Genomic DNA, 13426 nt, shown 5'->3' with positions numbered 1-13426 from the left:
TAGCTTATTTACATGCTCATAATTTTTCTGATTCGGTTATTATGTTTACTCTCAATGCTAGTCGATATTCGTACTACATGTATTTCTTTTTAAAGATCTTTTTTTCAGCCCTTACAGGCCTTCATTTTTCAACAGTAGGCAGACAGGTTAGAGAGTTAGCCATTCAGCAAAGGTCACGGGGTCCGGGATTCGAACCCGGGACGGCTGCATCGCGGATTATAGTATCTACATATGGTCACGTGCTTAACCCCTAGACCACCAGCAACGTGCCTTACTGCATTTATTTCATATTAATATAACAATTTAGCTTACTGTGATCTCTTTGTTTAATGAGGTTTAGTTTGGTTAAATGATAGTTTGGAGTAAAGCGAAGTGAACAGAGGAGCAGAGCCTGCTGGTGGAGGAGAAGAGAGGAGTGTTAAAGGTAGATTTGGTTCTGGGATCACGGTGGGAACCAACAGACATTCCCAGTAGATCAATGCGTCGTTCCCTCTGCTTTCAGCACCAGCCTGGAATGTGAGCAGCTCTGGTTCCTGCTGCATTCAGAAGCTAGAGAGGAGATAGCAGCACCAGAGAACTTCTCCACAGATGTTGGAGATGATCATTTAGACTGAGGCTGCTGACATCATCATGAACAATACAGCAGATTCACCTCATTTACAGCTTCCTGCTCTGGATATAGAGCTCAGATTATTGGACTTTTGAATAGAGTTTAGCTTTATGTATAAATATATTTGAGTTTTTCTAAATTTATTTTTTAAAGCATTTTACAGTCTGTAAATATTTAAATAATTCTGTTCTATATTGTTTGTAATTTTGTTCCCTTTTTATTAATGGTTATTTATTATTGTTTCTATTATTTATTGATCCTTCCTAATATCATCTTACTAGAGGTTGACCTTTAACCTGTCTTGCTGCTGAAACTATTTAATTTCCTCCTAGAGGGATGATAAAGTTAATCTTATCTCTATATTAATAATTGTATGATTGTTCTAGAAGTTTCTGTTCTCATTGACTCGACTGTTTAGGAGGTGGATCTCTGCACCATGGAGCTGGTAGCGTTTTATTCATTCACTGTTGTTCATTGGAGGAGAAGATCTCTCCTTTCTCTCTGTCTTTCCTCCATCTTCTCTGCTTCAGACACTCTTAGGTTCACTAAAGGTCCTCCTCACTGCTCTGAACATCTCCTCACGTTAGGAGCTCTCTGAAGACCTCAGATGCTTCATGAATAACTTCTTAGAATGATGTCACTAGGAGCTACTTTTAGTCTCAGAGTTCTCTGTGAATAGATTTTATGATATTTTATGATGGCACATGCTCAAAGAGTCCCAGGGCCTTTGGAAGAATAATGGGCCCACAGCATCACAGAACCTCCACCATTCTTAACAGGGGCTTTCCTACTCATTCATCATTAATTTCACAGCAGACCCACCTGGAGTGTTAGTCTGACTGAACACGTGGTTCCAGTTGTTGACCTAGCAGAGTTCAGCACACTGCTTGTTTATGTCTGTGATGGTAGGAAAGAAAAGGCTATATTCTGGTAACATGTAGATCACATCTAATGGTTGCTATGGAGACTCTGTGACCCCAAGATGCCAATATTTGCTCTAGATGTTTTTACCCCCCTCACCCGTCCTTCCCATCCTGCTCAGTAGGGATGGTACCAAGATAACATTTCATCCTTGTCCAGGCTTGTTTGCAAGAGATCCAGTTGATTCACGCTGTGAAATTTGCTTTGCTAAAGAAATGAAGTTCCGGTAAGTATCTGCTTTCCTGAAGCCATTGTCTGATGACCATTATGAAGATAGACACACATCTGATAGTCCAGTGGTCGGCAACCTTTATGTTTTTGCCCTCAGTCCAGCTAAATAAAACTTTTTCAAGGATTTTTTCAAGGAACACCAATTTATTTCTATTTTTTAGGTTTTAAAATAAAGGTAAAAGCAAAAAGAGGATGGGTACATTTTCTTCTATAGAATGTTGATATTTGTGAAAAATAATGTAAATAAAGCACATAGTTTCCAACCAAATAAGAAAAATAGATCTAAAAAATATTTCTGCTACATTTAGTGTCATTCTGTTGTGAAAATTCTGTGCAATTATTCAGTGGAAAAACTGCTAAACTTGTGTTTGTTCCATCTATATTTAAAAACATTAGTTCCTTCCTTATCTTTTTAGCCAAAGCTATTTAGAGCCACTGTGGAAGATCCAAAAAGCCACTTGTGGGTCCGGAGCCACAGATTGAAGAGCCCTGTGCTGGGTTGAATGTCCTGTTCACTTGTTTTTCCTATTTTGAAGAGTGCTTAAGAAATGGGCCCCTGCATTTATGTCATTTTTATAGATTAGAGAAACTGAAATTAGTGGATTATTAATTAGACACACTAAAACAAAGTAAAGTGTACATTAAAAGTGACTTCAATTGTATTTAGTTTAAAGGAACAGTTAAAGCTACTGGAAATAGTGCCACCGACAATGAAAAGAAAAACTAAATACTTTTTTCAGAATTGATTCTCCTGCCATTAAAGATGAATTTATTTTAAGGCTTCTTACACATCTTCACCAGGAGCTGCCTGTATTTCATACGTTAAGTACTTGTATCTCTTCCCTGTTGCCTCAGTTTACACGTATGATTAACAAAAACCTTTCCACCTTAAAGCGACCCTACACAGCAACTTCTAATTATAGTCCACCTTCTAATTTAGCTCTCGAACTCTTGCCAATATTCCTCCTCCACCATGAAATCCTTGAGTACATTCAGAGAAGTCACACTGAACAAAAAGTTTCACGTTATGCTGATGACTTGTTCATTTTTACTTCAAACCCCCATATTTCTTTGTCTGATTTCTCAATATTTAGCCAGTTTAGTTATTTTCTTTTAATTAAGCAGTTTTTGTCAAGGAGCCCAAAGTCTTTGTTGACCATGGGGGTTTTATTTTGAAAGGAGTTGGCAGCCAACCGGTTTCAAAGCTGAAACCTCTGTGTTTGTGTCTTTGTTCTCAGACAAGCTGAGACTCGTCCCTCGTCTGATGTCGGTTAATGTTGTGCAACTTTCTGTTCACTGTTTCTGCTGCTTTTGAGCCATGAGATCCAACTGCAGCGTCTGCAGAATATAAAGGCTGTTCACGTGCTTCTACAAGTAGAACATGGAGATGTTGCTGAGCTTCTTAATGTCCAGCAGCAGGAGGCAGGTGGTAAAGCAGGTCAGTTCTGCTGCAGGTTAGAGAGTAGTCAGAGTGAAGCTTGGAGTAACCCTCATCAGGGCAGGAGGAGACAGGAACATCTATTTTTCCAAGAAATTACGGGGAAACGCATACAAACAAACAAAATATGTTTTACTTCATTTTACGGCTACATTTAGTCACATAAACAAAAAATTACCACAGTTTCAACTTTTAACCTCATTTAAACAGAACTTTAAAGATAAATAAATTAGGAAAATGAGGCATTTTGGGTTAATTACCTGAGATAGCAATCAGTTTCATTTCATATCTTCCATTTCTGCAGTGGTTCTCAACCATTTTAAGAGGATTTCCAAGTCCCACCAGACTGACGGACATTTCAAATCGTACAACCGGACAGTCGACATGTGAGAAACAAGTGAAAACATGCCAAACCACTATTACAGCATTTTAGGATACAGTGAACTTATGCATCGCAGTAGAACTCTGAACTGTGGGAATGAACCCTTCAGAGCCAATTAAAAAACTCTGTTTTCTCCCAATAGAAATATAAATGAAATATTTTTTGTGTTGAGATCAATTGTTTCTCTCTGGGTCCAATGCAGAGACATGCTTTCAGAACTCACAGAACAGATGACAGTTAAGTTCTGCTTCCTTGATTAAAGCTCATTTACAGCTTCAGCGGAACAACCAGAACCCGAGCCCATATCATGTCTCTGCACTGGTTACCTGAATATTTTAGAATAGATTTTAAAACTATTTGAATGGTTTTTAATGCCATTAATGATCTTGGATATGTATCATAGAAACCATCCAAATCCATCAGGCCTTCTGATAAAAGCCAAAGTAGGAACAAGCCCCGGCTCTGAGGGATCATTTTCAGCTGTGGAGCAGCTTCCCTGCAGGCCTGAGGGCAGCAGAGACCCCTGATGTTTTTAAAAGCAGAAATATGTTTGGTTTGGCTTTTGGTTCATTGTTTTTCCTTGTCCTAAATTAACTATAGCTGTTGTCTAATCTGACTTTAAGTTAAGTTGTCTATTGATTTTCAGTAATAATATTTACTGCGTATGTATTTCTTTTGTGTTACTATAAACTAACCTTTATAGCAGCTGTTTCAATTAAATGTAGTTTTAATTCTATTTATTTGCTGTTATGCTCTTTTTATTATTTGTGATCTTATTTTTTAAGTTTTGTTTTTATTTTATTCACAAATACCTCTGACAAGAAACCTGCTGCAAATTTTTATTGATTTATGTGTCGGAACATACCTTAAAGTAAACAGAATCGATATCAACCAGAACCATGCATGAGAGTTTCATCTTTAATTACAACTAGGAGATAACCTGTGTTGTGAAAAACTATTTAAATGTTTAACATCACTGTGAGAGAATAATGACCCACTGCTTGGTAAATTAGGTCAGATCACAGCATCTCAATCAGATTAAGATCTGAGCTTTGACTAGGCCATTCCTCCATTCCTAAATCTTGATTTTGTTTCTTTAGACATTGACAGGTTGTCTTGCTGGCTTGTTTTGAATCATTGTTCTGCTGCATCCCAAACTGATGGTGAGTCATTCTCCTTTAGGATTTTCTAATAGAGCAGAATTCATGGTTCCATCAATAACAGCAAGTCCTCCAGGTCCTGAAGCAACAAGGCAGCCCCAGAGCATCACACTACCGCCACCATGTTTGACTTTTAGTCCAAGTAAAATGGGACACACACCTTCCAAAAAAGATCCCAACTCAGTCCGCTGAATATTTTCCAAGTCTTGTAAATCTCTGTTGCCCTCTACTGGTTGACCAATCCTGCGGATGTTTTTTTTTCCAGCTAATATTAAAATATTTATACATATAGATGTATTTAAATCCGTTCCAGTCCCGGTTCTGGTCCAGGAACCTCTGGGCTCACAGTAGGACAGCTCATTCATCTTTTCTCTATTTCTCAGCGTTTTAAATGCGACGCATGCGCAGTGGTGGGTAGCCCTCGGACTTTGAGGAAACAGTTTAGTTTGAGTTTTAAAGCTGCAGCAGAAACTGCGTGGATTTTTCTCAGTCCGTTCATGAGCCGCTCAGGTGAGTCCACATCTTCTGCTTTACGTCCCGTGTCGCGGGGTCTGTGGTCTGGGTTCCGGTTCTGGGTTCGAGGCGTGCGCGGCTCAGCCCGGGGCTGTCACACGCAACTAGACCCGTTCCCCTCACACAAGTAAGTCATTGGGTCTGAACCAGAACCGAGGGTTCTGTTCGGTTTCAGCTTAGCAAACTTTCAAGTTTCTCTGAATCTCTGCGAGTTCAAATCTGAGCCGGTGATGGTAGGTGGGGCTCCCCTGGTCCCGGATGGTCCATAGAGGACTTTCTTAAGAAAACTGGTTATTTAGAAACTCGTGATTTTTCCCTAGAAATAATCATCACATGGTAAATATTAGGATTATGTTCGGATCAAAAATAACAACCTTTTCATTCGGCAAGGGTTTTGATTTTAAGCGAGCTTGTATTTAGTCATTTTTCCTAATTTGTTTGGTCCTCTTGCTGCTAAATTACTTCAGCGCAGCGCCGAGCCGCAGCAGTCAAATGGGAACAAATTCCTCGGGTTTGATCAGATTAGGCCGCTGTTTAGTGAACATTTGAGAAGACGAAAATAACAGATTTTCGAGTAGTTTCAGATGAATATGTGAAGAGACATGATGATGTTTTCATGGCTGCGGAGAAACGTGAAAAACCACAAAATGGGGAGTTTGAAAACGGATGTTCGTGCATTGAATTCAGTTCTTTGGAAGATTTCTTTTTAAATCTTAAAGCCACGTAAATTTTAAAATCATTGAACTTCTATTAAGACGGTCTAATTTGTGAAGTGTTGCCACGGTAACCTGTAATCTGATGTGTTGCAATCTGAGCATGCTCAGTCAGAATTAATTAATACAACAGTTTTCAGGGTTTTAATAAGTACGGTAAAAGGAAACAGAGCATGGATAATCTTTTATATTCAGACTTCATTTTACATTCCAACTCCATCCATCCGTCCATCCATCCATCCATCCATCCATCCATCCATCCATCCATCCGTCCATCCATCCATCCATCCATCCATCCATCCGTCCGTCCGTCCATCCATCCGTCCATCCATCCGTTCGTCCATCCATCCATCCATCCATCCATCCATCCGTCCGTCCGTCCGTCCATCCATCCATCCATCCATCCATCTACACATCCATCCATCCATCCATCCATCCATCCATCCGTCCATCCATCCATCCGTCCATCCATCCGTCCATCCATCCATCCATCCATCAATCCATCCATCCATCCATCCATCCATCCATCCATCCGTCCATCCATCCATCCATCCATCCGTCCGTCCGTCCATCCATCCGTCCATCCATCCGTTCGTCCATCCATCCATCCATCCGTCCGTCCGTCCATCCATCCATCCATCCATCTACACATCCATCCATCCATCCATCCATCCATCCATCCGTCCATCCATCCATCCATCCGTCCATCCGTCCATCCATCCGTTCGTCCATCCATCCATCCATCCATCCATCCATCCATCCATCCGTCCATCCATCCATCCATCCATCCATCTACACATCCATCCATCCATCCGTCCGTCCATCCATCCATCCATCCATCCATCCATCCGTCCATCCATCCATCCATCCGTCCATCCGTCCATCCATCCGTTCGTCCATCCATCCATCCATCCATCCATCCATCCATCCGTCCATCCATCCATCCATCCATCCATCTACACATCCATCCATCCATCCATCCATCCATCCATCCATCCATCCATCCATCCGTCCATCTACACATCCATCCATCCATCCGTCCGTCCGTCTACACATCCATCCATCCATCCATCTACACATCCATCCATCCATCCGTCCGTCCGTCCGTCCATCCGTCCGTCCGTCCGTCCATCCATCCATCCATCCATCTTCCTCATTTCATGTCTGGGTTTTTGGAGGTTGCAATTTTAATCCTTTGTAACAAATATTCACTATGAATTCCTCCTGAAGTGTTGTTTATATACTTTAAACATTGACAGAATTCTGGAAATATGCTTCTTGAATATTTTAAGAATTGCCATGAAGCTGGTGCACGAACCCAGTGGTGTTGAAGCATTAGTAGAAGTTCGTCTTCATCTTTTCTCAGCATCATGCACAGGAGAAGCCAAGCATATTAAACGAGATGCTTTGATATGAGTCTGAGTTAAGGTCAGCCTCAAAGTTTTCATTTCTGAATCAAGCTTCATGAGACTGTGACCTAACTGCTGAGTCTAATAACGTCTCTGGACGTGTTGGTTTAAAGACATAAGATTATTATAAAGTTATTACATAAGTCTAAAAAGTGAATTTATGGATGCTGGAGGAAGTCACAGATGCATCCAATTAGTTTTGGCCAAGCAAAAAATGTCATATTTCGTCTTCTGTTCAACCTGAACAGTAACTTTGTCCATTTTTCATCTTCTTTACATTTAAATTCTAGTTCGGTTGTCTCCACGCTTTGATAGTGAGACGTTCCTTACATTTCACTGAGTCCAGGGAATTTGTGTCTGTCAGGAGTTGCTGTTCATGTTGATTTGTTGTCCTGCAGATGATTTCCGTGCAATTTAAGACATTTTATTAGTTTAAAGTCTAATGTATTTATAAAATGTGTTGGAGAATGGGGAATTAAAAGAAATGAAATGGACCAACGCAGAACATAAACCAATAGAAGGCTGAACGAGGAACATGTTTAAATGAAAAGAAAAAGAGGAAAAATAAATCAGAAAAAGCAAAGAATGAGAGAAAACCAGACAAATGAAAGAAGATCATTTCATTTTGGCTGTTAATTACCTATTTGCAGCATCTCTGTGATGCAGCGATTCAGTGTTTTCAGACATTGGGTTATTGTGTTAGTGTGAAACATAAACTCAGCAGTTTTATTCAAAGTGTTTGTGTTTTTAAACTGTGCAACGTAAAAAAAAAAGTCCTATCCAGTTTCAGAAGACATTTTTCAGTGACGTTCCAGGAAGGAAAAGTTATAATTAAAGGTGATTTGATTCATATGAATCCGCTCAGGTCTTCTGTTTTTGTTCTGATCGGAGAGATTCAGCAGCTCTCACAGTTTCAGAGGATAAACTGTAAACAGACTCGCTGGTCCGGTTCTTCATCCTCCGTCCTGCTCCAGTCTGCTGTTTTGCCTTCACCTTTGAAGCCGATCATGTGACCACTCTCACCTGCTGCACAGGTAGATTCTGCAGTTTTTGCGAAATGGAGATGCTTCAGGGTAGTGGCCACAAGGTCAGGTCTTCATTATCATCATCAGGGCTCACTCTCAGCGGTTTTGTTTGTTTCAGATCCTCAGTTCTCCCTTCAGCGTGTCTGTTTATGGAAGACAGGTGATGCCTGAAGGATCCCACAGCTCCCCGTCTCACATCCCAATGGGTGAAGGTAAGAAAAGCCTCCTCCTCTTCATCTAAATCAGTCTGGGATAGTTATTGTGTCTTAAGTTGGGATTGAAATACCTCAGTGAAGGAGGCACACTGGGTTAAAGTGAAAGATCGCTCCACAGTTCTGGTACTGCTACAGCAGAGGCCCGGTTGCTTTTACGGACCAGTCTGTGACAAGGAACATCCAGGAGTGGCTCTTCAGATCATCTCAGTGATCTAGAACTAGAACAGGGCCAAATCGGAGGCTTTAAAATCAATGCAATATTTATCAGGCAGCCAGTGAAGAGACACTAACACAGCAGTGGTACTGGCTCGTTTACTGGTACCAGTAAAAGTCTGGCAGTAGAATCCTGCACAAGCTGCAGGCGGACAACAGAGACAGACTGATGCCAAAAGTTTGCGTTAGGTTACAGTTCTCTTGGTTTTACATTATGAATATGATCCTTAGCTTTCGTTAGACAGACTGAAGAGAAATATGTATCCTGGCAACAAACTCCATGTCTTAACAGATGTGAAACGATTGAATCTAGCGTATGTATGAATGCATTTCCTTAGATTAGACGGTGATGATTCGACGTTTGTCGAGTCATTTGCATTGGTCTTATTTACAGAAGCATGATATGAGTTCAGTTTACCAGCAATCCTTTCTGATAAATCTTTATCTTCTGAATAAAGAACAGCAACAGGTGCTTCTTTGTATTTGATTTTATTCTATTCTGTTCAGTTTTCCTCCAGTTGCATGCATGTGATGCAGATACAAACTGCATGTAGTCAGAGCGATGTTCTTGGCGGTGGAATCTGAGCTGCAAATCTCTCTTTGCAGAGACTTTGTGAATTAGATGGATGCAGAAACTCTGTTTTACTGCAGTTCTGCAGCTGCAACAACCAAAACTTATCAATATTCTTTAGGCCGCTTCATCTTCATGATCTGAACCAAAGAGATGATTTGTCCCCTGATTGAATTGTGATTGGACCTGTCATTGTTCTGTCGGTTTGGGTTCCGAAGACGGGGTTATCATTTGGACTGTTTCAAATGCTGTCGTCTCTGTTCTGTTGTCTTTAATGTGAGTTTGTCAGAGGAATTTATAAGAGCAACGTTAAAGCGAGTTTAACTAGAACTTTGTTGATTTTGACGCCAGCAGGTTTTTTGTCTGCAGGCTAATTAACTGTTGTTAAATATTTGTGTGTGTGTGTGTGTGTGTGTGTGTGTGTGTGTGTGTATGTGTGTGTGTGTGTGTGTGTGTATGTGTGTGTGTGTATGTGTGTGTGTGTAGGTGTGTGTGTGTATGTGTGTAGGTGTGTGTGTGTATGTGTGTGTGTGTATGTGTGTGTGTGTGTGTGTGTGTGTAGGTGTGTGTGTGTGTATGTGTGTGTGTGTGTGTGTATGTGTGTGTGTGTATGTGTGTGTGTGTGTGTAGGTGTGTGTGTGTGTGTATGTGTATGTGTGTGTGTGTGTGTGTATGTGTGTGTGTGTGTGTGTAGGTGTGTGTGTGTGTGTGTATGTGTATGTGTGTGTGTGTGTGTGTGTAGGTGTGTGTGTGTGTGTGTGTGTGTAGGTGTGTGTGTGTGTGTATGTGTGTGTGTGTGTGTGTGTGTGTGTGTGTGTGTGTGTAGGTGTGTGTGTGTAGGTGTGTGTGTGTGTGTGTGTGTGTGTGTGTGTGTGTGTGTGTGTGTGTGTGTGTGTGTGTGTGTGTGTGTGTGTGTGTGTGTGTGTGTGTGTGTGTGTGTGTGTGTGTGTGTAGGTGTGTGTGTGTGTGTGTGTGTGTGTATGTGTGTGTGTGTGTGTGTAGGTGTGTGTGTGTGTGTGTGTGTGTGTATGTGTGTGTGTGTGTGTGTAGGTGTGTGTGTGTGTGTGTGTGTAGGTGTGTGTGTGTGTGTGTGTATGTGTGTGTGTGTGTGTGTGTGTGTGTGTGTGTGTGTGTGTGTGTGTGTGTGTGTGTGTGTGTGTGTGTGTGTAGGTGTGTGTGTGTGTGTGTGTGACTGAGATAATGGTTGGATGGAGACCAGAATGTTGTAAAAGCCGTGGCGGTGAGTGAAACCAGGCGTGAACGCAGCAGGAAATCCTCCTGATAACAACTCCTAACCACTGATCAGTACCGTACCTCAGATATATCCAGCCCATCATTTACTCATTAAGCCTATTTATCGCAACACTCTTCAAACACACGTCGTGAAACTGGAAATGACTCACAGGTTTTTAAAAAGCAACCAGGTGAGAATGAAAAGGTGAGGGGATCCGCTCAAAGTTGGTACAAAGACTCCAGCTGCTACTGATGCTTCAGCAGAGAAATGAAATGTTTGTTCTGGTCCTAACTCTGCTGCTCTGGAGAACTTCAGACCTCCTGAGCTACTGTCCTGCATCTTCTCCAACACACCTGAATCAATTGAATGGCTCCTTGTCAGGCCTCTGCAGAGCTGACTGACATGTTGATGTGGGGGTTCAGGTGTGTTGGAGCAGGATAGCAACGTGGCAGGATAGCAGCTCTGGAGGACTGGACTTGAACATCTTAGACTCTGAGGTGTCGAGTTTCTGCTTGGTTCTGTTTTATGCATGCAGGCCTTTATGTATTTGTTTTAGTTGGTTATTCTGTCTCTAGTTGTCTTAATTCAGGGTTAGAAACTTGACGGCTCCCTCTTGGGAAGATCATATGATTGAAATGTGAAGCTTTACATCCAAGGTTCCTCCATGTGGGACTTTCCCCGCCTCAGATCCAGGATACGTGGCTCCTCTGCAGACTGAACTGATCACAGATCAGTCTTTGTTGCTCTCGATGTGCGGATGAGAACGGCCTTTTTATTCCGGCTGGTGGAGGGAACCGGCCGCGCTCACATCTGTCTGAACCGTCTGCCAGACAAAGAGCGAGTGTTTACAGCTGAGGCGGACGCCGCACCTGCAGGTGTGTGAGGGAGGTGTGTGACTCGTGGTAAACATTTAAAGGCACCTTAATGAAACATGAAGGAGGAAAAACACCATAAATGGAACTGGTGGTGTCCTGTAAAAGATTGTTCACGTTTTGCTACTTGACATCTTTTTGTGCGGTGGCAGCATCATGCTGTGGGAGAGGGAGGCTGGTCAGTTGTTGGGAAGATGGATGGAGGTAAACCACGAAAAACCCTGGAACAAATCCTGTTAGAGGCTGCAGAAGACTTGAGACTGGAGTGAAGGTTCAAGAGGTTCAGCAGAACAACCGCCCTAAACATCGAGCTGGTGATACTATCGGATGATTAAGATCAAAGCATATTCATATGATGGAAAGGTCTAGTCAAAGTCAGGATCTAAATTCAGCTGAGTTAGTGACTAGTGAAGACCGTTGGTTGCAATGAATTTTATTTAGAGGTATCTGAGTAAAGGAGACTAAATACAGGTGCATGCCACACTTTTCAGATATTTATTAATTCATTAAGTCATTTTATTTCCACTTTATAGTGATGCACCACTTAGTGTAGTTCTGTCACATAAAATCCCAATAAAATACACTGGGGTATGTGGTTGGAATGTGACAAAACGTGCGAAAGTTCCAGGAGGGAAAACGGAGGACAGATCCAGGTTTGGGTTTAGATGTTGAGCTGCAGGTGGCGTCACGCTCTCACCAGCACTTTGAGCCTAATTGGATTAAGCCCCGCCCCCTCCTGTCAGTTCGTCAGGTGAATTCATTTAGTCTGAACAGAACCGAGGAGGGTCAGATCCGAACAGTCCTGGGACCGGTTTCAGTGTGGTTCTCCTTTTCAAGGTAAGCTTCTGCTCAAGCTTCAGATGTTTCCTGGGAGGAAATATCAAACTGTAGCTTCTTCAGGTGAGCTCAACCTGCTGCATGTTGGCTGTTAAAGCCCTGGCTTTCTGCTGCTTTCAGCTGGTTCTGGTCCAATTAAAACTCGTAGAAGCAGCTTCAGCTCAGAGCTTTCTGCAGCAGGAAACATGCGGGAGGAGGTTCACGTCTGCAGTGATACAACAAAGACTCCTGCTGAAATGCTGTGTTTTTCTGGGCTCAGCGTTGCTGGAAGGGGGTCTTTGATCAGCAGGAGGTCTTGGCTCTGAATGGAGCTGTTGCCATAGAAACAGTCTCTAACGAGTTATTGATCTGATTATTGGAAACTGATTTTCTTCTCTGGCTGTCGGTTGCTGAAGCTAAGCTCAGGCCACATGACTCTTAATCACCATGGGAGCCGCCTGAGTGTGATTGTGTTATATAAGTTAGGTGGTGTGATGTCACTGCTTTGTCATCACCACGGCAACACGTGCAAGTTTTAGTTTTTATGGTTTAGACTGGCCTTCAATGGTTTACGTGGTCTGATTTGGCCTTTTCTCCGGTTCGTTTCCATTTTCTCTGACCAATTTTTTATTGAATTTAATATAAATTTTCCCAATATCTATAAAAAAAACCTAAAGTGTCGTCGTAAGAAATGTTACAGTCATTCAAACTGTAGAGACATTTTTGGTGTAGCTGCAGTTTGCATATTTTTGCTTGTGTTGCATGAAAAACAAGAGCAAGAGGACATCCCTGACCAAAGCTAGAGCTGTGTTTGAAAGTCCTGGAAAGGTCAACCAGATACCTGGACACAGGGCCTTGCAACAGTATTCATACGCATTGAACTTATTTCACATTAAAACCTTGAACGTCAGTGTATTTTGTGAGAAGTTTATCAGCAGACCAACACAAAGTAGAGCATGATGCTGAAGGGGAAGAAAAAATGTACCAGATTCCAGCTGCAGGTCTTTTGGGGTTTGTCTCCACTGACAATTTTGCCCATTCTTCTTTGTTAAACAGCTGAAGCACAGTCAGACTGGATGGGGAACATCTGTGAACATCAGCTT

At 41.9% G+C, this 13426-nt stretch overlaps 1 protein-coding gene across 3 annotated transcripts in view; it reads left to right on the top strand.

Annotated features, from left to right (window-relative positions):
- The first annotated feature begins 4450 nt into the window (after window positions 1–4450).
- The window catches only part of LOC124881991 (pleckstrin homology domain-containing family G member 3-like), a 41200-nt gene continuing 32224 nt past the window's right edge, over window positions 4451–13426 (top strand). Inside the window, exons 1-3 of one of the 3 annotated variants that reach the window (XM_047388038.1) lie at window positions 4451–5252; window positions 8243–8411; window positions 8521–8614. In XM_047388038.1, coding sequence (XP_047243994.1) covers window positions 8566–8614 — 49 coding nt within the window. In that variant the 5' untranslated portion in view covers window positions 4451–5252; window positions 8243–8411; window positions 8521–8565. Of the gene's footprint in view, window positions 5383–8242; window positions 8412–8520; window positions 8615–13426 lie in introns of all 3 variants that reach the window. The other 2 variants (XM_047388037.1, XM_047388039.1) reach the window with 2 other exon arrangements.

The sequence above is a fragment of the Girardinichthys multiradiatus genome, chromosome 15, assembly GCF_021462225.1.
Source record: "Girardinichthys multiradiatus isolate DD_20200921_A chromosome 15, DD_fGirMul_XY1, whole genome shotgun sequence".
Lineage (NCBI taxonomy): Eukaryota > Metazoa > Chordata > Actinopteri > Cyprinodontiformes > Goodeidae > Girardinichthys > Girardinichthys multiradiatus.
The sequence above is the reverse complement of the archived record's forward strand: the minus strand, read 5'-3'. Positions and strand labels throughout refer to the sequence as shown.